Source organism: Microtus pennsylvanicus, chromosome 17 (genome assembly GCF_037038515.1).
Source record: "Microtus pennsylvanicus isolate mMicPen1 chromosome 17, mMicPen1.hap1, whole genome shotgun sequence".
Taxonomy (NCBI): Eukaryota; Metazoa; Chordata; class Mammalia; order Rodentia; family Cricetidae; genus Microtus; species Microtus pennsylvanicus.
The window spans coordinates 43,588,087-43,611,425 of record NC_134595.1 but is presented as its reverse complement, the minus strand read 5'-3'; the positions used below and the strand labels follow the sequence as shown (position 1 = coordinate 43,611,425).

The 23,339-nt window shown below is 40.3% G+C and overlaps 1 protein-coding gene across 2 annotated transcripts in view; it reads right to left on the bottom strand.

The window, feature by feature from the left end:
* Nucleotides 1-23,339, bottom strand: part of Nyap2 (neuronal tyrosine-phosphorylated phosphoinositide-3-kinase adaptor 2) — a 241,210-nt gene that overhangs the window by 17,502 nt on the left and 200,369 nt on the right. For both annotated transcript variants that reach the window (XM_075951508.1, XM_075951509.1), the window contains exon 7: nucleotides 19,321-19,424. In XM_075951508.1, the coding sequence (XP_075807623.1) occupies nucleotides 19,321-19,424 (104 nt within the window). The remainder of the gene's footprint in view (nucleotides 1-19,320; nucleotides 19,425-23,339) is intronic.

The window sequence follows — 23,339 nt, the reverse complement described above, 5'->3', positions numbered from 1 at the left end:
AATTCGGTTCTTACAGCATTCCTAAACAGTGAGAACATGCCTCTGAAAGAACTTGGAATCGTGTCCATGCTTGCTGAGCTATATTCCCTGATCAGCACTTGCCAAATTTCTTCTACAATATATTCGATATCTTTTTCTACTCTGGAATCAGCATAAAATAATGTATTCGTTGTCCTTTGAGGATTAAGCAATGATATGAAAACCAATGATAATGTCAACCCACTTTATCATAAGTTACCTTTATCCTACACTCGTTAGGACTATAATTACAGCCGTCTTAATTACTACCATTTTTCAGACAAGGCACCTGAGTCACAGAGGTTCAATAATTTGTCGCTGAAACTCATCAATGGGACAATTGAGGCGGGATAAAGACTCGAGACTGCACATCTGCGCGTTTATATCTAACCTCGGAACCTGATGAGAGCATCTTCCACAAATTAGCATCTCCCAGCTGGCTTCTCCAGCTCCCCTCTCACACCTTACAATGCAGCTCCCAAAGAGAACAAGTTCAGTAAAGAAAGAAACTTATGTTTACTTTTTCTACTCTTTAACAAAATGCTATGTACGTGTGTAAGGAGAGGGCGCCTCTTTCCAAGGAAACTGTAGAAAATAACAGAAAAGAGCTCAACCTCCAAAGACAGGGTCACTAACTTGCTCTAAATTTTAGGCAGCAATGGACGCACTGTTGGTGTTAGGAAACAATGAGTTATGAAGATCCACTGACTACCATGCTGGGACTGTGGGAGGAGGCATGTCTTTTTCAAGTTTCATCATGGTAGTCCTGGGTTATCATTCAGCTTTCAAAATTAAGAATCACTTCATTGCTTGTATGGCAGCACATGAAGCTGGGGTTGTGTCCCTCACTTTGCTAAAATACTGTTGATTTCTACAATCAGTGTGTTATTAGAAATATGACTTCCAAGTGATAGCTATTCTGGGTTTGGGCTGTGCCTCCATGATAGAGCATTTGCCTTACATGTATGAGGAACTAAATTATACCCTTTCCGAATTACACAGTTTTTTTTAATTCTCTGAATTTCAATGACCTTCGCTTGCTTGGTGAGTATCAACAAATTCCCATGCTCTTTGCTGACCAAATATAACCTCGACTCCTCTAGCAACACACTGCTCCCAGGAGAAACTACAAGTAGATTAGATTTAGTGCAGACCGTCAACCTTATGTCCCAGGTTTTAATTGACTAACAGCCAATCCTGAGGGTCTTCCTGGTCTCAGCTAACCAAAGGGAAAGGCTTTGAGAACCTGTGGTCTTTGGAGATAGAGGGCACATTACAGGTCTCAAGTTTCCCAGCTAATCGGTGTCACCCCATAACACACCAGTTCCGTTTGCAAGGAGCTCAATCACAGTCTCAAGGGAGCAAAGACAGTCACAGATACTTCCTGGCAGTCACTCACTGAGCAACATCCCTTCCCACAGCTCAAAGATGCTTCAGATAAAGGGAAACAAACACTTGAGACAGATGCAAAGAAACTCCTGCTATCTTTAAGTTAGCTTTACGAGTCATTTCGTTGAATGACACAGAATACAGCCCTTCTTAACATGACGTCTGGGTACACACTTTAAACCCACATGTTCAGCCCTTGAATTCAAAGAGCACAAGTTAATATGGATTTATGGCACCAGACTGTGGGAATTAGCTACAGTCTTCTCATCAAGCCCCCCTAGGAGAAAGGAAGGCTTAGCGTTATCCTTCCTTGGCCCTACCCAGCAGCTCTCAGCAGACAGCTTATTCCCAACTCCGGAGAATTAGACCCTAAGCTTTCTAGCATCACCCAGCTTTTCTGCTATGAATGGGCTCTGTGCACACCCCTCACCATGTGGAAAATTCACCAGAGCTTCACCATGCAGCCCAATTGGACTAGGGACAGAAACCTGCTTGACCTTGGACCCCACACAAAAGGGAGACAGAACCATTGTTAGTGACTGCAGAAAAGGTGAAAGATTCCTTTAGCCTTTTCATCTTTCCACCAAAGAGTCAAGGAAGAGCCAATCTAGTTTTTTAATTCCCAAAGAAACCTTAGCTTTCTGACACTCCTGAAGGTCTAATACTCACTCGTTTAGTCCTAGAATCCTATAACTGAGAGTACTTGACCATGGGTTTGATTCACAAAAGGCCGTGGTGAAGCCAACACCTCCTATCACTACTTGGGAAAAAAATGGCATTTGTCACTGACTCATAATGACCCAAGGGCACTATTCGTTTTTCTAACATCAACGGGGCTTGGGGGTTTTACCAAGAAATTTCAGGAGTGTTTCTCTTTAGCCAAATTTCTGTCATTCTGAAACACGTGATACACGATTACCGTATGAATTACTGCTTGCTGCTTCTTCCTGAGAAAGTGCTGCAAAACCCACTGCAGAATTTTGGGGGAGAAAAGCTGAGCTGGTGGTATGTGAAGGAGAAAATCCTGAGGCAATACCGCCCTCTTGTGGCTAAATAAGAGTTTGTAAATGATGTAGCCATTTTACAACATTTATTATCATGTGAAGCATTCCCACTCAGTATGCCGTTTTTTTCAAACAAAATTTGTTTCTGTTGAATCTCTCTCCCTCTCCAGTTTCTTCTCCCAGCCTCCATGCTCCCCTTGGAGTCTTCAAAGCCTGGCAGACCCCTTGTAACACTTTCATGGCACGTGGGCACGTGTACCCTTTGGTCTTCCCTGAATCCCTCTTATTGCCTTAGAAAAATCACCTATCTACTTTTATAAAATATACACTTTCTTGCAACCTTCACACTGTGCATACACATTACACAGCCTGCTTGTAAATAGGGGTATTTAGCAATAAGAATCTCATACAGACTCATGTTGCAAAGCCCTGAAGATCCACTATCCCCCTTTTCAGTTGCTTGGCAGAAAGAAGCCCACAGAAGCCATCACGCCGCTCCAAAAATCTATCACTGTTTTCCTCTGGCGATGGTTCCATGACCCCTCTTTCAGAAACATTTCAGGGTTTGCTTTCAAATCTAATGAAAAATGCCACTTACAGTGACATAGATATGCTTCTTCTAGTCAAACCTTCGTGTTTGTTTGAGGAGGAAAACAGTATCCATCCCAATGTTCCTTGATGCTCTTGGACAAGGTCAAAGCCAGAGAGGCAGAATGACAGCAACTGTGGCTGGGGTCGAGGGGCTGATTGTGATGTATTCATTAAACTTCACAATTAGGACCAGCAAGGCCGCATACTCAATCTACGATCAAAATGTGTAAAGCCAGTGACTTCCTCTGAAGATCACGTCATTGTCTCACCAAGGCAGTTCCATGATGCTGCCGTGAGCTCTATACAAACCCATTTCCTCCAAGCGTGTCTCAAGAAGCCAGAGGTTTTGAACAATTTTATCTATGCATTTGGTCCTTTCCTCATTGCTAGCCATACACCTTGTAGAAGGAAGTGAAGTAAGACTGTTCAGTCTTTTACTTCTGTCACTTTAAACTCTAACATTATTAAGTATTCCACATCTTTAATTATTAATACAAAAGTGGCTTATTGTATTTCATTTTAGACTTCCTTTATTTCTAATTTCTTTTGTTTTTGCTTTCAAAATTTATTCTTGTTACTTTTAATTGTGTATGTGTGGATTTGTGTCTATGTGAGTGCATGTTCACGTGAGTGTAGGGGCCTCCAGAAGTCAGAGGCTTCAGATCTCCATGAAGCTGTTTTTGCAGGTAGTTGATTCCCCTTGAAGTGAGTACCGAGAACTGTTCTTGGGTCGAATGCATCAACACTATCTGTTCTTACTGATGAGCTATGTCTTCATCCCTATTTTCAATTAATTTATGTTTTTCAAATATTTTAAGGCATGGCATGTATGGCATTTGCATATGTGTGTATATATTTATATGTACATATTCATGTATGTGAATGTGGGATCACTCATACTTTGGCCCATGTTTAGGGATTAAAGGGAAAACTCGGGTATCAATTTGGACCTTCCATCTTGTTTGAGAAAGGCTCTAGTCTATGACCATAAGAACCTGAGAGTTTCAAACATCTCTGATCTAACAAGCTAACAGAATGGAGCTCATTAGAAAGGAGGCATAGTTTCTTCACTGCTTTCTCCAGGCTACGTGGCTCAAGAAGTTTGAGGGAATCTCCATTCTCCTGCTTCCTAGGCGTTCTGGGGTTAGAGATACTACTACACGTCTGGCTAAAGTGGGTTCTGGGGATTCACACCTGTGGACTCCTCAAGCTTGTACAAGCACTTTTATTTACTGAACCTGGTGGTTTTCTGCTGAAAGGCTGTGTTTCCCAGCTTGCCTTGTGGACTATGGAAGTCATTTCTGTTCGTATAAGGGGCAGCATCTTACTTTCCTCTGTGGGTAAAAACATATAAGGTCATCTGTGCTCATTGCAGACAAACAAAAATTGGTTATGGTTATGTAGATCACTGCTTTCAGTCTTACAGAGATTCAGATGTCTTTTGGGTGTGAATAATATAGAAACAGTGTTTCGTGCTGTTGTAAGCTACAGGGCAGGCTGGCACTAGAGGTACAATTTGGCCTGCCTGCCCTAGACCCAAGCCTGTTTATTTAAATGTTTCCTCCAAAGTCTCTGTCCTGGGGCAGGCTAATCATCTGACTCTGTAGCTGCGAGAAAGACAGAAACACAGAACAACACAGGAAAATACATTTTTTCACTTGAGAACAATTAAAAAGTAAATTACTTTCTGCAGAAGTTACAAATGGAAAGGTGTTTAACTCTCTGAATTCCCCTCACTCTATTTTTTGGGGGGGGGTTGTTTACTCTCTTTCAAGCTTTTCTGAAGCTTTTCTGTATTTTAGGATTTGCAAGTTCATGGAGTATGATTTAAAAGGACTATAGAGATAACCTTAATCTACTATAATATACCATGTATATAACAGGAATTGCACTCTTGTTCATGAAAAGGGTATGTACCTGATGAGCTGACCCCATAGTTTTTTGTTTTGTTTTGTTTTCATCTTGGTTGATTACTTAACAGTCATGTGGCTTTTGGCCATCTTTGCAGGTGACATCAGCGTGGAAGCATACTATGTGACTTTACTGCCGTCCTGGTTATGGTGATCACATGCAATCCCTCTACTCATCATTGCATTCCCTTCTTTCATGCTAAGAATGCAGCAGTAGGCATCCAAGATGCTGTGTTTTATATGAAGGAGGCAGTGAAAGGTCTGCAAGACATTTCGGATGAGCATGGACTTTTGTACTTATCTTTAGAATGAAAAATGACATTTTTTTTTTCACAGACAGACACATACACAAGTTCTCTGTAACAGATGTGTGGTAGTTAAGGTTTGTAAATTCTTAAGGTTCTCTTTACTATTTTCATTAAGATTTTGCTGTTTGGAAAAAAACTGAGTTACATAAAAACTGTGGTATTTTATAAAAATATTGTAAAAGGATCTGGAAAATGAGGTACTCCGTCTCTCTATGGATTGTATTAAGGGTTCAAAGTTTACTTTGATACTAAAGGACCTTTAATTCAAGAATTATTATTTTTAAGGCTCAAACTTGATAAGGATAAAATTGTAAAATCTTAATTTTATATAAGATACCAACTTATTTTAAACTGTTAAGGGTAATTAAAATATACAAGTTTATGGTCAGTCATGCTTAGTACAAATGTAATTCTCTTACAGAGACAAGCTTGGAGGGAGAGAATAATTTTTATCTCCCGTTATGTAGTAAGTTTCTGCATATGTTGTCGAAATTAAGCCTAAAGTAAGTAATTAAAAGCAAGTTTAAAGTAATGTTAAAGATTATTTAATGTAAGATGATTTTAAAATCAAGTATATAAAAAATGAGCTGTGAAAGATTGGATGCTTGAGGAAGGTGAGGCAAATTTACAATATACTTGCATGGCAGCCCCTGATTGGATGGAGAAAAGCTTCCAGGTTCTTGTTTTTTATGTAGGAGTATAATGAAGACACACAGGTAATAAAGTTACCTTATCCTTCTAAAGACCTCTGGTACATGCTTCAGTCAGTTGTACAACTGCATTTAACTCATGCTAATCTTTACATAAAAGTTTACATATAATTTTGTCTCTTGAAGTGTCTCCACAAAGTTGTACAGTTATTACCTCCTGACTTACGCTACAGATCTTTGCCAACTGTTAAATTTTATCATGGTCCCTTGGATGGACCAGCTTCTGAGGAACTCTGCTACTCTGCTCTTCCCGTCATCCTTGAAGCAGGTGCCAAGAGATCTATCCCCCAAACCCTTAAAAGTAGTTTGGGTGACCTCTAAGAGGGGACTACTGGACCATGGACCACCCAACTCATCCATCTTCTTGCCACTCCAGACATTGTTTTTGGGGCCTCGGAGCTAAAACAGCTGGACTGAAGTCTTCTTGCATTAATTAATCCATCTCTGCATCACCAGCTCAGGTGAGTTTCACATCCCTCAGGATGAGCTTGACTGCTGCAATATTCCAAGAGAAAGGACTAGATCTGACTACCGGGGTGGGCATTTTACTCTCCTCTCCTCTGTGAAGATGCTGCTTCCAGGCCAATACATCCTCACTCATGTGAAATTGGGTATAGAGACAAGGACCAGAAAAATAAAATCAAACACAATTCTTCTCCTACACTTGGGTTCCCTCCCACTATGATCACTCTTTCTTCATTATTAGTCTAACGCTCTGTATTTACCCTGTCTTTTTTTTTTTTTTTTTTTTTTTTTTTTTTTTTTTTTTTTTTGGTTTTTCGAGACAGGGTTTCTCTGTGGTTTTGCAGCCTGTCCTGGAACTAGTTCTTGTAGACCAGGCTGGTCTCCAACTAACAGAGATCCGCCTGCCTCTGCCTCCCGAGTGCTGGGATTAAAGGCGTGCGCCACCACCGCCAGGCCCTACCCTGTCTTCTTTTAAATGTTTTACTTGCTGCACGTCACCCTAAACCCAATCAACACGTTTCAGTAACTTTCGCCCTCTGGGTTCTCCCATCTGTTCTTGAAGCCCGTGGGAAAAGACCTTGTAAGTGCCATGGGGAAACTGGCTAGAAGGGACCTTCATCCCACTCATTCCAGCCAGATGCAATTCTTTACATTAGTCCTCTCGTTTTTCCTGTCACCTTCCTTAATCTTGTCGCATAGTATTTATAGCTCATTATTGCAGGATATATGTGGAACTGCAATTAACACGCAAATATCGCGGAACACGAATGGGAAACAGGGGCTTTTTCTTTCCTTCGTTGTTGTTCTAGTTGTTGTTATTTGTGTTTCTGTCCGTGTGTTTTGCAATCAACCTGTGACTGTCAGATGCTCTCTAGTTTAAGCAAAGGCAGTCATCTTCACTTGGACAGTACTCTCTCCCCCTCTAGTGGTGATGAACAGCATAGGAAATTTGCAAAAGGCATTTTCTCCAGCACTCTGGGGGGAAAGGACTGTATAAGCATATACACAGCCTAGAACATTGCACCAAGAGTGAGAAGAGAGGAGGTTCAGTCCCCAACCTTCTGTTAACATGATTTGTGAACACAAGATTTTGTTTGACCTGCTGCAACTCAATTGCTTCATCTGTTAGAACATTTATTCGATTTGGAGGACTGTCACGGTTGCCATAAGAAAATACACTCATTAGCAAATTTATATAGATAACACATGAGAAAATAGGTTACCTTCTTTTTCTATATAAAATTCAAGAGATAAATATATTTAGTCAATGAATTTGATCTTGTGGACAGGTTCTTAAGAACCTTTATGTTTGTCCCTTGGTGCTGAGAGAATTTAGAGAAAAAGTCTAAAAAAAAAAAAACGAGAGAGGTAATTGACATTGCAAACCTGAGCCCTGGCATTGTTGGGGAAACCACCCACAGGGTCTTCCTGCTAACTAAGGTGAATTCAAATCTAACTGCAAAGGAATTTTCTGGCAAATCAAATCCAAAGGGAGGGGGGTGAAGCAGGCCCTGGTCTTTGAAAAGTGACTTGTAGAGGTCCCGGGATCCTGTTCCCAGCATTCACAATATTCTCCTTCAGTCATCTCTACTCCAGTTCCAAGTGTTCAGTGCCCGCTTTTGACCCCAGTGAGCACTGTGCACACAGGATGCATATACACACTTGCAGGCAAGACATGCTTTTGAAAGTTCTTTGGGGAAAAAAAAGAATGCTTGTTTTTGCAAAAAGAGCAAGGGAATCTATGGAACAAAAACTAGTTCACACACCAGGATTCAAATCTGGATACTTGAAGGACTTCTGAGATTCAAATATGCTTCAATCAGACCTTAGAATTGAATCCTTATCTGTTAGTTGATTTTTTTTAGGTTAGTGGAGGGGTTGAAAATGATATTCTTGACACATTAAAATGTCCAGAGATGAATTATAATGAAAAGAATGTGTGTGTCTACTAGCATTCATATTTCCCTAGATTACCAATGTTAACAACAACAATAAAAAGTGAAGCAAGCAAATGAATGATCTTAGGATGTCCACCCATTTGGGGCTCTGTTGAACTAACAGTTTTCTCCTTTACTCATGTTAATTGTTTAGCTTAAGGCTCTCTTTTATAATCTTCTGATCATCTGATCCTTAAGGATTATGCGCAGTGGAATGAGCATTTGGGTTCTAAGGAAGCAGCTCTTGGCAAGTCACTGAAAAATTTAAGCAGACCTGTTGCTTCATTACCTAGATGGAGAAAGGACTATTCAAATGATTTCTAGGTTGTCAGAGCTTAGATGTTTGTTCTTCATCCCTTCATGAATTACCCCTGGTCTTTCCCTCTTCAATGCCTGTAACCCCCCTGATGATAGTGGCTTACTTCTAGCTGCACTGACCGATCACATAGCTTATAGATCTTCACTTCTTTGCAAACCCGATGTCTGCTGTAATGACCTTGTTAAAGTGTCCATCAAATGCCACTTCCTCCTTCTCTAATGCTGCACTTGATCACTTTCAGTGACATCTCCAACAGTGGCAATTAATCGCTCTGTCTTCTGTGTATGCTCTTCTTAATTATACCGAACTGTGAGTGCACACACATGTGCACATCACCACTGGGCTCTTTATTCGGCTGAAATCCCTCTGAAAATAAGGAGCTGAATCAACTGTTTTGCAAGCTAAAGTACCTGTAAGACCATATGGTGGCAGCAGCTGAACAATGAAAATCTGCTGACAGAATACATGGAAGCCATTTGTAAAGTCCAGCATGCTACTGATGATTACTGCAAAATGTCATTGCATCTACATGTGTTAGTTTTCAAGGCTTAGTCAGTGGCATGTAGGAAGCTAGGCTAAATAAGAGATAGGGGACCCAAGCAGTAGATAATTTTGCATGAAAATGAATGCTCTTAGCGCACAGGAGTTTAGAATGAGAATCAAAAATAAATAAAATGGCCCCAAATTCCTTTTCTCTCCCCTGCACTTTTGAAGAGTTCCCAGCGGCAGGTTTCCTGTCTGTGTCATACAAGACTTTGCTATGTGGGTTGCAACATCCTCCAGGGGCTTGCAGCCACCCACCTGGCCTGCCAGAGCACAGTTGAGAGGAGAAGTAAAAGTGAGTCTCACTCAACAATCCCATTTCTGATAGGGGTGTTGAAACCTGTCACTCACGCTGGAACCTGGGCAGTTCATACTTGCTCAGAGAGGAGTGGGGTAGGGGTCAAAGGCTGCCCTTTTCTGGGTGTTGGTTGGCATGGCCACTCTGTGAGTCACTAAGAGCAAGAACGGAACCTGACTGTAATCAAGTCAGTGGAGTATCAACCCCCAAAATTGTCTGCCTCTCTGAAGTTTTACTCTTTTTGGATTCTTGACTTTAAATTTGACTGCAGAGGTAATCTTAAAAGTACTACAAGCATGTAACTAGTGCAGACCCACCCAAGAAGCCAGGGTTCATGTGCCTTGGAGCCAGTCCTAGAAGGCTGGGACAGAGTAAAATTAAAGGCGGAGGGGGGGTAGACTGGGTCAGAGTGAGGGAGAGGACGGAAGAAAGAAATATCGCAGCTTCAGTAAACTTATCTGTTTTAAAAGATAATACCTTGCACTGAATTATTCAAGGGAAAGTCCCCACTCCGTTCTGGGTCTGTACAGTTTTCCGTACATTTTCATTCACCCTCCATCAGAGTTAATGAACTGCCCCAAATACATATTTGTATCATTAAATATAGAATGTCTCTCTCTAATGGCACCGGTAACATGCTATCTCCTTTTGTTGACAAAGCTGATTAAAAATAAACTTCATGTTCAGGAATGAGTTTGATGGAGATTTTTTTTTTCCTCTGTGAATTGCAACATTGTGTTACCTCTCTCAGTTGGGCATTGCGTTTCTATTATCTCCCTGGCTTTTCTTGGTCACCGTCAGCAACCAAATAAACTCCTCCATTTATTAGCTGATGGAGGGATATGTGAGAATGATGAGAGCCGCTGTCTGGGGTCTCGGTGCTTCTATCAATCATTATCACAGCATGTTGCAGACTTATCTGTTATACCTTTATCATGAATCATTTCTTCAGTGAATGCTAAGACAACTAGAATGCTATAACTTGAAAACACATATTCCTTAGGAATAAAGGAACCTGCAGTCTAATGCAAATACTTATGGCTACTGCATTTCTGGAGTTCAAAAATGACTTTATGGAAAAATGAAAATGCTACTATAGTAATATGATCTCTCTTCCCCTCGTGCCTCTCCCCCCTCTGTGTGGGTGTCCCCACCAATGAAATATCTGACACATGTTTGTAAATTTAATATTCTGAGAGTAAAGAAATTCAGCAAAAATTTCCTGTGTTCTTTGTTTGCATACAAGAGCTCAGGTCACACATGTCAGGAGTAGTAGTGGTCTTTGTCACTACTGACACAGTTACCTGTCAGAAATAAAGGAACTGTTCCAAGACTATAAGACCTATGGTCAGGCCTTGAGATGGAAAACATTAAAAATGAAGGGTATATTTTATCAGAGACAACAGAAATGGGACCTAAGAGGGAAAGGGGAGAGTTCTCTTATAAACCTGGAAAGGGGGCTTCATTAACAGGGACAAGTAGGACAAAGAGCCACAGCCATCAAGGGCAGGATGATGGATATAGGTGGGTGAAAGAACAGAGGAGAACCCTTCCGAGAAATCCTCTCAAATAAAATAAAACATCTGACTCATATCCTTTGGGGGAGGCAACCTGATTTAATTCAACATACCCTACTTGACAGAAAGCATGGAGGAGCCAACAATTAAAAAGTTCCACAGTACATCATGGCTTCTTAACTGCAGTCCACAGAGAAAGGGAGGAGGAAGAAAGAGAGGAAGGAGGGAAGGAGATATGAAGACAGACAGACAGACAGACAGCGAGAGAGAGAGATGAGTGTGGCCTGCTTTCTTCTTCAGGCTTCAGGATTTGGTCTATGAGAGTGACAAGCCTCTTCAATGGACAGGTCTATGATCTAAAGTGGCATCTTACAGCCAATATTTTCTACAAGGTCATTTATGATCATAAAGAAAAGAAGGAAGACACACTTAAGATAGCAGGAACGGCTTCCAGGATGGCAGATTGCAGTTGACTCTGACCGGAGGCTGAATGGTTTCTCATGTCAACACTAGGAGAAGGTTCCCAGAAGCAAGGGCTGTGCAACCTTTCTAAACAACCAGAAGTGTGAAAAGCTGAAAAAGATTGCCGGGTAGAGTGTGTGCAGTGGGCACAAGGAGGAGTGGAAGGATATGAATAAGTGGTGGGAAATTTAGCTGAACAAGACCAAGACCAACTCATTGAGTTCTTGAAATCCTTTGTGTAGTACATCTTCTGCACTGTAGCTGACGGGCAACTCTACAGAATGTCCCACAGGGGAGAACATACATCACATATAATCACTCTTTTATAGGAGTGAAAAACAGATCTGGAATCAAGATTGGAGTGGAAGAAAAGGACTAGACATACTAATCCTTCTATAAGACTGCACAGCTGTCCTCCAAAATACATATGGATTCAAGAGAAAGAAATCCGAAGTACAATAGTGGTGTGGTTCGTTCCTCTCCTGACCTCCTGTCCAGTGAGTGTCTTATTCTCTTGATGCCTGTACTAAAAAGAGATAATTCTCTTCATTTCTGTGCTCAAAAGAAAGATGATCAAGGGAGCCGCATGATGAACAAATGAATGACAGCAAAAGAACATTGCTGCTTTCTAACATGCAAGGCTAAGACGTGTTTTCAAATCCATTATCTTATTGTGTAAGAATTCACAAATCCAAACACTTGGGGATTCTACAGATTTGGCAACGCCAAGATGGAGTGTGAATGTCTGGATTCCCCAAGGGTCCCCTGTTTCATTATTTAGGCTTCTCTTGGTAAATGACACAGATTGGGGATCTACCCAGAGTTCACTTGAAAGATAAGTAACTTTGGCTCCCTGGGCTTCTCTGGAAAGCCGCATTCCCTTTCATATGCAAAGCTGATGGTGTCAGGTAAGATTACTCTTGACACCCTGTGGTCCTTCAGATGACTTTCTCGTTTTTTTCTAGGAACAGAGCCATTAAATGCAACGTTTCAAATACCAAATACCATCCCTGTCAAAATAGCTGACAACCAGGGATTATTAACCAGCTCGAATGCAGCCTTTGCTTCACAAAAACAAATGCTTTGAACTGACAGTATGGCTATTTTTCCCCCTTTAAAGTGTCTGTTTGTGGGATTGCTGTAGAAATCCACAAATCAGGCAACCCTTAGTGAATACATTAATGTCTGTTGTGTGTTGTTGGCTAAATCTGTACTCACTCTCCTGCAGCTGATACTCTCAGGTCCAGATGTAAGAGAGGGTGCGCGTTGTTTTCAGAATGTGCAGTGTATTGGGTGTGCTCAAGGTGTACTCTTCAGAGGCATGCACAGTCATGTACATATGCATGTTCACTTATGCACACCCATATCAGCATATGTACATTTATGCATACTTATAGATACATATGCATGTGTGTGTGAACCTGCACACACTCTGAAAGCTCACACCCACTTGGTTGAGCCCTTAGTTATCCTTTCAACACGGTCAGAAGTTCCCCCTAACACGGATCTGCCCTCCACAAGAGAATGTGGCAAACAGTAAGTAATACCTGGCTCTCTTGTAGCTGTCAAGAAAATTCATGCATCAACAGGCTTGGAGATCACAGGGGTGGATGCCATCCGTATGATCAGCAGCTTGTAAAACTAAGGACTAAACCTACAGAATGGGATTTGAATCATAGCTCTGACCCTGGAAAGGAGGTGTGGCATTTGAACTTCTAGAATGTTTGTTAACAGGTAACTACCTAGAACCTTACACAATTGCTCTCTCGCCAACGGCTTTCTGATTTCAAGTCCATCATGATCCCCCTTCACAAGAGTCAGTTTAAAAAGGTCTACCAGCTGGCTACGTGGGTAGCAAAATGCCCTCCTAAAAATGCTGCAGGCTCTATAGACTTTAGAGACTGTCTAAAGTCAGCTGTAGTGGTTAGAATAAAATGGCACCCGGAGTCTCAGGTATTTGAATGTTTGGTCCCCAGCTGGTGGCACTGTTTGGGGAGGCTTAGTAGGCATGGCCCTACTGACAGAAGTGCAACATTGGGAACAGGGATCGAGGAGTCAACCGCATGTCCTTCCTAGTCCATTCTCTTTTCTTGCTTATAGGACAATAGGTAAGCACTCGGCAAGCTCATCTGACTAGCTACTGGTTTCCAGGCTTCCTTGCCAAATTAGACTCCTATCCCTCTAGAACCATAAGCCCAAATAAGTTCTTCCTTCTATAAGTTGCCTTGGTTATGGTATTTATCATTACAATAGAAGAGTAACTAATAGACCCGCCTAAAATATAAATGAAAGCAATGGTCACTGTGGCCATCATTCACATCATACACTTCCATCCCTTTCTTCTGCAACAAGGTCTGTCTTTTACAACTTGCTCTCGTTTCTTTTCTGAATTCTTTCAAGGGTAACACAAGAATAAGGACCCAAAGATAGAGTTACACTGACAACCTCATTTCACGGTTGAGGATTCTAAGTCATAGGCAGGACCCTACTTGGTTAAAGTCTTGGTGAATTCATTCTCTCCTAAGCAATCTTTACTTAAAAGTGATGAATTCTAAGGGCAAGACCAAGAAAAAGGAGATGAGCAAAGAAGAGTATGAAGAACAACTGAGAAAGGAAGTGTAAAGAAGGCAGCTGTGTGGGAGGCCGGGCTAAATTGAATAGAATTGCCTGGACTTGCACCTTGGCAGCATAGACTAGTCTCAGAAGTTGAGCTAACAGAGACCCTCTAGCTTTAGCTACCCTACTAATAGAAATACTATGTCTGCTTTTATGATATGGGCATTGTTGTGGGACAATGGTCTGTATCCTTTCAATTATATTTTAAATAAATGCTGATTGGCCATTAGCCAGACAGGAAATATAGGTGGAACAACTAGGCAGGAAATAGAGGCAGGCTGACAACAACAGGAGAATTCTGGGAAGAAGAAAGCTTGGTCCACAGTCCTGACCCAGCCACAGAAGAAGCAAGATGTGACTGCCTCACTAAATAAGGTACCGAGCCACGTGGCTAACATAGACAAGAATAATGGGCTAATATAAGTTATAAGAGTTAATAAGAAACCTGAGGTAATGGGCCAATCAGTTTATAACTAATGTAGATCTCTGTGTGGTTTCTTTGGGACTTAACGACTACAGGAACCAGGCAGGACAGAAACCCAGTCAACAGGATATGTTAATATAGAATTCTGAGAACGGTGGCCATTGCAGGAAGAACACAAATATTGCTTCATTTGGATTTCTGCTTCAACCTGACGGTCCATATTCATTTGTAGCACAGAATAAAGGGGGATCACTAGAGGTCTCTGTGTTTCTTCAGAAAGACATTCAGTGTATGACAGTATATTTTTATTCAAATAAAGCAAAATCAGTGGTTCTCAACCTGTGGGTCATGACCCCTTTTGGGGGTCTCACGTCAGATATTTACCTTACGATCCATAACAGTGACAAAATTACAGTTATTAAGCAGCAATGAAATAATTTTATGTTTGGGGGTCACCGTACCATGAGGATCTGTATTAAGGGGTCACAGCATTAGGAAGGTTGAAAACAGTGAAATAAAGCATAGTACAACTGTGAGCTAGCATCAATGTACAAACATTTCCTCATGCTACACTGGTCCCCTAAGTCAGAGGCAAACTTACCCACAAGATAGAAAGAGCTTTTTTATTTATTTATTTTTTTTGAAAACCTCTTAGGCTACTCGTTTCAAAGCTATTAGTGTCAGAAAAAAATCAGAAAAAATAGTCATCCATTTGTTAAGTTTTTTTTTTTTTAAACTGCACTTTAATTTCCATCTGTGGGAGAAGGATATCTATTTTGTTGAGACTCAGATGATTAGAATGAATGGGAGATGTCATAAATCCTGATGAAATCAGCTTTATTTATTCATAAAGATACATAGCACTCGAGGGACATTATTTTTCCCCTGCCCAAAAGGTGTATTTGAAAATTAGGCAGTAAATTCCTAATATAAACCTGCTTTGAAGTGCAGGTTGTAATATACACTTTAGTTGCTAGGGGGAGCCATGTATCCACTTAATTTGTTAACTTGCTCCAAGCCTTGCAGGCAGGTGTGTTGAAGTCCCATTCATTTCAGTTGTTAAATGTGTCTTCTACAATGCATGATGTTTTTGAACAGAACAAGGTATTTCAAATCACAAAGTGATAAATTTCAAGGCAAATTCTGACCTTAGCAAAAATATGTCCCATATTTCTGCACCATTTCCCCTACCTATATAGTTGTAGTATTTCCACTGCGTTCGGTTACCATTTAATTCAAATAGGACAATAAATAATATTAGATGGCAGGTGAACTGAAATTACACTCGTGGTTAATTTACACATACTTTGTATCCAAAGCACACTTAAGTACAAGACAAGAAAAAGTACTATTGTCTAGCAAATTTGGAGTGTATAATCTCTCCCAGTTCTATATAAGGCTGGTAATACTGGGATAAAGCAAGCAATCACTCTGCATCCATCATGTTTGTAATACCACTGGTTAGTAGGGCTCCTTTTAGAATTTTCCAGCAAGTAGGAAAACTGAATTAGTGGGAGGGTAAAATGATATAAGGGAAGAAGACAAAGAACTAATAATTTTCTAGCAGTTATTATCTACCTAGGCATATATGTGTGTTTGTGCATATGTATGTGTATATACACATATAACTGCATATATTTATACATATACATACATACACACACATATATGAAATCACTTTGATTCTCAACTAATACTTCCAGTACTTCCAGTACTTTTTAGATAAGAAAACAGGCTCAGAAAAAAGTGTGACACACTTGAGTGTTTCAGATCTAGCATAGGCTCTAGGATCCCATAAGCAAACAAAACCAAACATACAAACAAAAGCCTCTGGAGGGGTTGTGTTCACCACCTCACACTAGCGCTCAGTTGCTGTGTAGGATAGTAAGGGCACCCATCTGATAGTACACAGTACAGGGATGCTTTGCGCATGCCTGTGAGAGTCCTGTGTGCCAGAAGCAGAGATGACAGTGAATAGCACAGGGTTGTGACTGTGCAAACTCCACCCCAGATCCTCCTGTACCTTTTGGGCCTTTCACACAGTAAAGAATACTCCAGTTCCTTTGTATTTTTTCCTGGTAACTTGTATTGACAGATTTGACTTCTGACCGTAAATGTATAGAGGACACATTCAGTTCTGGAGTACTATAGTGCCAGCTAGCAGACACTCCCAGCATCCTCGGATTTAATTGCCACCTGATGGGTTTAAGTCTTCTTAGATAAAGTTCTAAATCATGGTACAGTGTTTCATACCCAGAAGTGATAGACAGCAGACTGTTGGGACCAGCATGAGTTTGTTTGTTTTATTCAGTTCAGTAATGGATTTCCTAAGATGCTGCTTATGAGTGCTGGACTCAAAAAGTAGCCTCTAACTATCTTTTACTTAAAGCATTCAAATTTAGTGACCATGCAATATCTAAATTGTAAGCATTCAATGACACAGTGGTTCATAAAATGTAATCAGAATCCCCGTCATCTGAATTCCTTGCAAGGATGTAGAAATTAAATAATTCCAACATTTCAAGATCCAATGCCATTTAAAGGCAATATTTCCTTTATTTAATTCTGACATTAATTAAATACTATAGAGAGCTCTACAGAAAACCAAAGCCTCACATTTTTTTTTCTAAATCATCAGACAGAACTGTTGAGATCACATATAAGATAATAGGGATTTTCCTACTTGCATTATGCTAATACACCATCCTCATAATGCACGGTTACAGCTTGGTTTATTCACCAGTAGTCCTATGACTAACATTAATTTATTCCATATTTCCCAGTGCTAGACATTCCCACATTCAATAAATTTCATGGAAATAAGCATTATTTTTGCAAGATGATCTTTGCTAATAAAATTTCTTTTTCAATTTGAAGTTAGTACAGATAAACTTTTCCCCAACACTAGGTGACTTTGTGTAATGTTTGTGACTGTTTTCCATGTCCCCTATTTAGGTTTTTTTATATTTAGAAATACATACTGGACTGACCTCAAGGTACACTAACATGAATGACAGATACTGTAGGCCAAGTCTCCTGCATGGCCCATAGGAATCTCTGCTGTGAAGGAGCTCTGTGTTTGGTAGGAAGTCAGCTTTGGCTGCTGAGAAACTTATTCTCTTTGGCTCATTCTTCTGTTTCCATATTATTTAAGCATAAGCTCACAACCAGACAAATAACCATAAGCCACACATCACCAGACAATTGGGCTACAGAGTTTCCTGGCTGTGTGTTGGAAGGGACTGATCTGCATATCACAGTCATCAATAGTTTTATAAAGTTGGAGAGACAGTAGAGAAGAGGTCCTTCCCTCACACTGTGACTCAGAGGCAAGTGACCATGCCCCACATATCCTGTAAACCTTAAAGTAGTTAAGATGGCTCCATTTACTTACTCCACTTACAAAGGCCTTTAGTGGTTTAAATTAAGACACAAGGAACCCCAAATGATACTTGAGATGCACCTGAGAGAGATAAGTGTTTGGAGATATTCATGTATTCATAAAGTAAGCACTGTGCATACTTTAGTCAGACAAAAATACTAAGAAGCATAATGTTTCTCATTATAAAAAGCAATGATTATGCTTAGGTATGACTTTAAAAGATCCTGACATTTAACATATTTGATGAATGTGCAATGTGCTGATCAGCGCTGGGTAGCGTCCTAGAGGGTCTCATCATTAGGTTTATAATGTCCCGTTTCGTCAGAGTACCACGAATGCAAATACAAGAGCTGGGAAGCAGAACATCTACTCCAAAATGGCACTGTCCTGCTTAATACCCACAATACCTCATGGCAAAAATAACTAAACCTCACCAATTAAGTTAAGGGATTGGTTTCCTATTGACTGAGTTACAAAATGATATTTATGTGTAGTGATTGTCCTTGTTCCGAACTCACATTCACGGCCATTCACCCAAAGGAACATCAAAACGACATATTATTCTGTAAAGGAATAAATGGTATTTTAGCTTATGCCTTTATTTCTTATCTCTTTTCTCCAAGTGATAATGAAGATCTCATTTGCCATGCATAGACACTTACATTCCCTTTTCTGAGAAAGTTTCTGATATCGTTGGTTAAAGAAATGCCATTTCTTTAAAAAGTTGTCCTATTAATCTACAGCTGTTGGTAAATATCTAAGTTATTCAGTTAGCTAATTTGTTTCTAGGGCCTAAGAATGAAGAAAGACTAGCTGCCACATTCAATCCAAAGGAGTCAATAGATATATGAATATTTATAAGAACATCGATATTGACATGGTCTTACAGTCATGCTTGAAGCTAAATAAAAATCTGAGTAAATTACCACAAATATCACAGTATAGTAGGATAAGAGCTAAAATATATGTACAGATTCATTGACAACATCTGTGCAAATATTGTGGACAAAACATTTAAAATAAATTTACACAAAAAGTAGATAAATTTATCAAATATTGATAAATTTTCAAAGACAGTATAAAAGTACACAGAACATGGAAAAGAGAACGAATTTTTTTTTTAAAGTAGCCACTATGCCCATACATAGAGTGCACATTAACTACATTTATAATTCAGAATGATGGAAATCAGAGACAAAAACGATTTGGTAACAAACAGCAAAGAAAGTTTCACCAATCACAAAGAAGAAAGACATTCTCTTGGGAGATGAAAACACAGATGCCGGGCCCCTCCCCTCCCCATCCACACAGAGAGAAATCAAAGCAAACTCAAACGTTGTCTACAGCAACACAGGACAGACAGGTGGGAGGCATTTGGTATGTTGCATCACAGGAAGTCAATCACGATTGGCTAACGATGATGGTACCTGGCTCTGTTGTAGGTCACTGGCTTGTCTGAGAGGAGTCACTGAAGGAGGAGGAACTCCTGATGTAGATGCCGACCGGCCTAGCTTGCAGCTTACTTTAGGTTCTGTGAACAAGGAGGAGACAAAACATTAGCTGAGAAACATTTGAGGTGGTGGGTTGGAGCTCTTCCTCCACTCTTGGTTTGCTGCATGTGGGCATAAACAAAATGTTCCTGATATTGTTTAATAATTATGCCAGGGATAAAGATTTTCATAACTACTTGTTCTCAAAGGCGCTTTATCCAAAGCCGAGTTCCTGCGGAGGAGAGACAGAATCCCTTCAAGCACGGGCCTTGTTTCCCTGCACAATTAACTACAATTAGTTTCCATGGAAGGAAACCACCCCATTCAGGGGTAAAACAGGTGACTCTTTTTTAGTTCATCTTTAGTTTTGGTTCCTAGGAATCCATGACCCCAAAATGTCTTACCTACCCTCTCCTTTTTTATTTCTCTCTCTTCCTCCCTCCCTTCTTTCGATTCTTCCTCCCTCCTCTGATCCCCTTTTCTTTTCCCCTCCACCTCTTCCTCCCTCCTTTCCATTCTTTCTTATTTCTATGACTATGTTTAACACGCTTTTAATATAACATTGTTTTCAACTTCTCTCCATTTTCTTTCTACAGGCTGACTGATAGATTTTAGTGTGTGTGCTCACACGTGCACTCGTGTGCACGCATACATGTTTGGAACATACACATGACATGGCATGTACATGAGTGGAAGACAGAGAAGACACCTTATAGGAATCAGTTATCAGTTTCTACGTTTGCCAGCAATTTTCTCTCTCACTAGGAAATCTTATAGGCCCTCCATTCATTTTGAGTTTTATAATTATTGTCTGAATCATTTGCAATCATTTGGGTAATCATTGTATAACTACCATGTAAAATGAACCAGACTGAGCACAGTGACCACAATCTTTCTCTTGCCCTGAAAGGGTTTCTATTCTCTTTCGAGAAATGCAGACCCTACACAGCAATCAGGCATTTGATTCGTGACAGCAGCTGTGATGAGTCTCCCGAATGCCTACTATATGCACAGCCCCCAAATGGTGCGAAGGATGTGTGGTGTAGACATCGAGTATCCATACTCCGAGGAATTTCATTTTTTTTTTTTTGGTTTTTTGAGACAGGGTTTCTCTGTGGCTTTGGAGCCTGTCCTGGAACTAGCTCTGTAGACCAGGCTGGTCTCGAACTCACAGAGATCCGCCTGCCTCTGCCTCCCGAGTTCTGGGATTAAAGGCGTGCGCCACCACCGCCCGGCCGGAATTTCATTCTTTTTCACAGGAGGCAAATGCTGCATCTATACTCATTTGGTGGTAGTTTGGAAAGGAATTAGAAAGGAGACACAGCACACTGCCATTCATTGGATTTATGCCTTCTCCTGGGAACCTGGGAAAGAGAAGACCTGGGGATGCTGTATTAATAGATGGCACAGTCTAGTGTGTGAAGGACTCGGGAGCTATAGAAGCGAGGCAGAAATTCCATTTTTCTAGGATGCACTTCTTTCATTTACTATATTACTATACATCCCACGCAAATAGTAATAAGTGAAATATGCTATTTCTTAGGATATAGATCCTGTAGAGTAGAGCTAACAAGGAAGAAAAACAATATAGGACAGCAATTACTTGTAAAGTTTATAGAAAATGCTGGTACCTTAGTTTCTGTTGCTGTGATAGAATACTCAGATGAGAGCAATTTACGAGGGAATAGAATTTACTCTGCTCTCAGTTAAACGGAGATGGAGGAGAAGCCACTGTCTAGAAGGCTTAAGGCAGTTCACCACATGGTGTTCAGAGTCAAGAAGTAGAGTGTGATGAATACCTGCATTCAACTCACTTTCTCCTTCATGGACAGCCCAGTACGCCATCCCAGGCACAAGTCCTACCCACGGCAAATGAATCTTCCCAACTCAATTATCCCAGGGAAGAGAATTACCCACCGATATGCCCAGAGATTGTCTCCAGGTGAATCCAGATCTCATTATGTTGAAAATTAGGAATAACCATCACACCTGTAATGTGTGTCCCTGGTGGACACGGGCTTTTATTATCCTTGAACTCACAGATGCCCATACATGTACTGCATACACTCATGCTTGCATATAGGTGTGCAGTGAACCCTACCTCTATTTCCCTTCTATGTTTAGTAAAACTGACTACATTACTCTCTCTTCTTTCCGTCTACTGCCTACACACCCTCCTCTTTCTCCATCCTGTCCTGATTGCTCTCTCTTTGTCCTTCTATTCTGCACAGGGCAGCATTTCTTGCCTTCTGGTGTTTTCGCCTTCAGTCATATACAAGATCTGAAGGTCTGTTCTCTCCACATGCTCTTGTTTGGTCCTGGGGCTCAGTGCCTCTGCACAGCAGGTCATTCTCATGCTTCTGAAAGAAAATCCCAGTTCCCTCAAGTCTTACACTCACCTCCTGTTCCCCTCCAGCCCTGGTTTCCCAATGCGTAGCAAGATTACTGTTTCCATTCTCCTGGAAAAATTGTGGACATTTTCAGCTCCTTGTTCCCACTCCACTTTATGTACATGAATAGTCTGGTTAGAACTTCAATTTTTACTTTTCAAAATCTCTTGTTTGTCTTATTATTACCTCTGAGATCTTCTTACTGGCTCCCATAGTATATATGCTCAAAACAACCTTGGAATTCATGCCAGACCGAATTTCCTAGATTGTTGTTAGCTTACCTCCCTATTTAAATATTTGCAATAATCCCATATTAATGTCACAAAAATAAAAATTACTTCAGAAATCCTCTGCAATCTGATACCATTTAGTAATATCTACACTATAGTCCTTTATTCCCTGCTTTCTAGAACATAGACAATTCTTTCTCTGTCATGGATGCAGCATGAACTGCCTCTACTTCCCCTCACATTCTTCCCATGCATAAACTTTCCATCAAATCAAGTCTCACTGTTTGCAAATCCTTTGATCTTGCTTCCATTCCCATCTTCCAAATTTACTTAGTATGTATTCAGTGCTTACAACTTTTGAGCATTTCTAGTTGGAATGGACCATAAAGTAGATATTTAAAATTATTATATATTTTTCTATCACAGAAGATACTCAGACTCATCAATGTAAGGTCAGCACATCTTCTAAAACCAATAACACAGACTATGTTGTAAGATCTGGATCCGAGGTCTACATCTATCCCACATTAATGTGATAATTCTCACTCAAGGGGCTATGACCCTCTAGTACTCTTATCAGAAAACTTTAGCTATATGTGTGTGATTTGAATTGAGGGCATTTGAGTGAGTATATATTATATGAGAACACAGATAAAATGTCACTGTCACTTACATTCTAACCTAATTTGCCAGGAAGCAGAAATCCTTGTGGAACTACTATGGTAATATCTGTTTTTATCACATGAAATCACAGATAAAGCCTCCATCAGATTCCTGGTCAATAAGGTCTCTACAAGAAATCAGTGAATCTCTATTTTCCATTACTGGCTTAGGATATCTGATGAGAAATTTCAATATATTTTTCTTATGATAAGATCTTGCATATTATTTGTTTACTTCAAGGTTCCTTTCAAGATTATATTGATGATATTATCTGATAAAATGCAACTGTCTGTACTTTTATACTGTCTAATGTAACCTAGGATTAATTTCCATTCCTAAGATCCAGCCTTGACTTAATTACTATCTTCTCAATATAACCATTGATCTCTCTAATTTGCAGAGCACATATCAGTACCATCCAAACAAATGCCAGAATTCATTGTGAACAGGGAAGCCTTGCTTTGCCCCTGGAAGTCAATCCAGATTATGCTAGGGGTGTTTAGCCCACTTATACATGTAAACCATCTGCTACCCATTGCTCATAGCAATTTATACTGCTTGCAAGACAGCCTATGGGCCAACTCTGGAGTCGGGTCATCCAACAGGCAAATGTTTGATACAAGTTTACATCATGTGGGTTATGACTCTACCTGCAGATTTAGACTGAGATTAT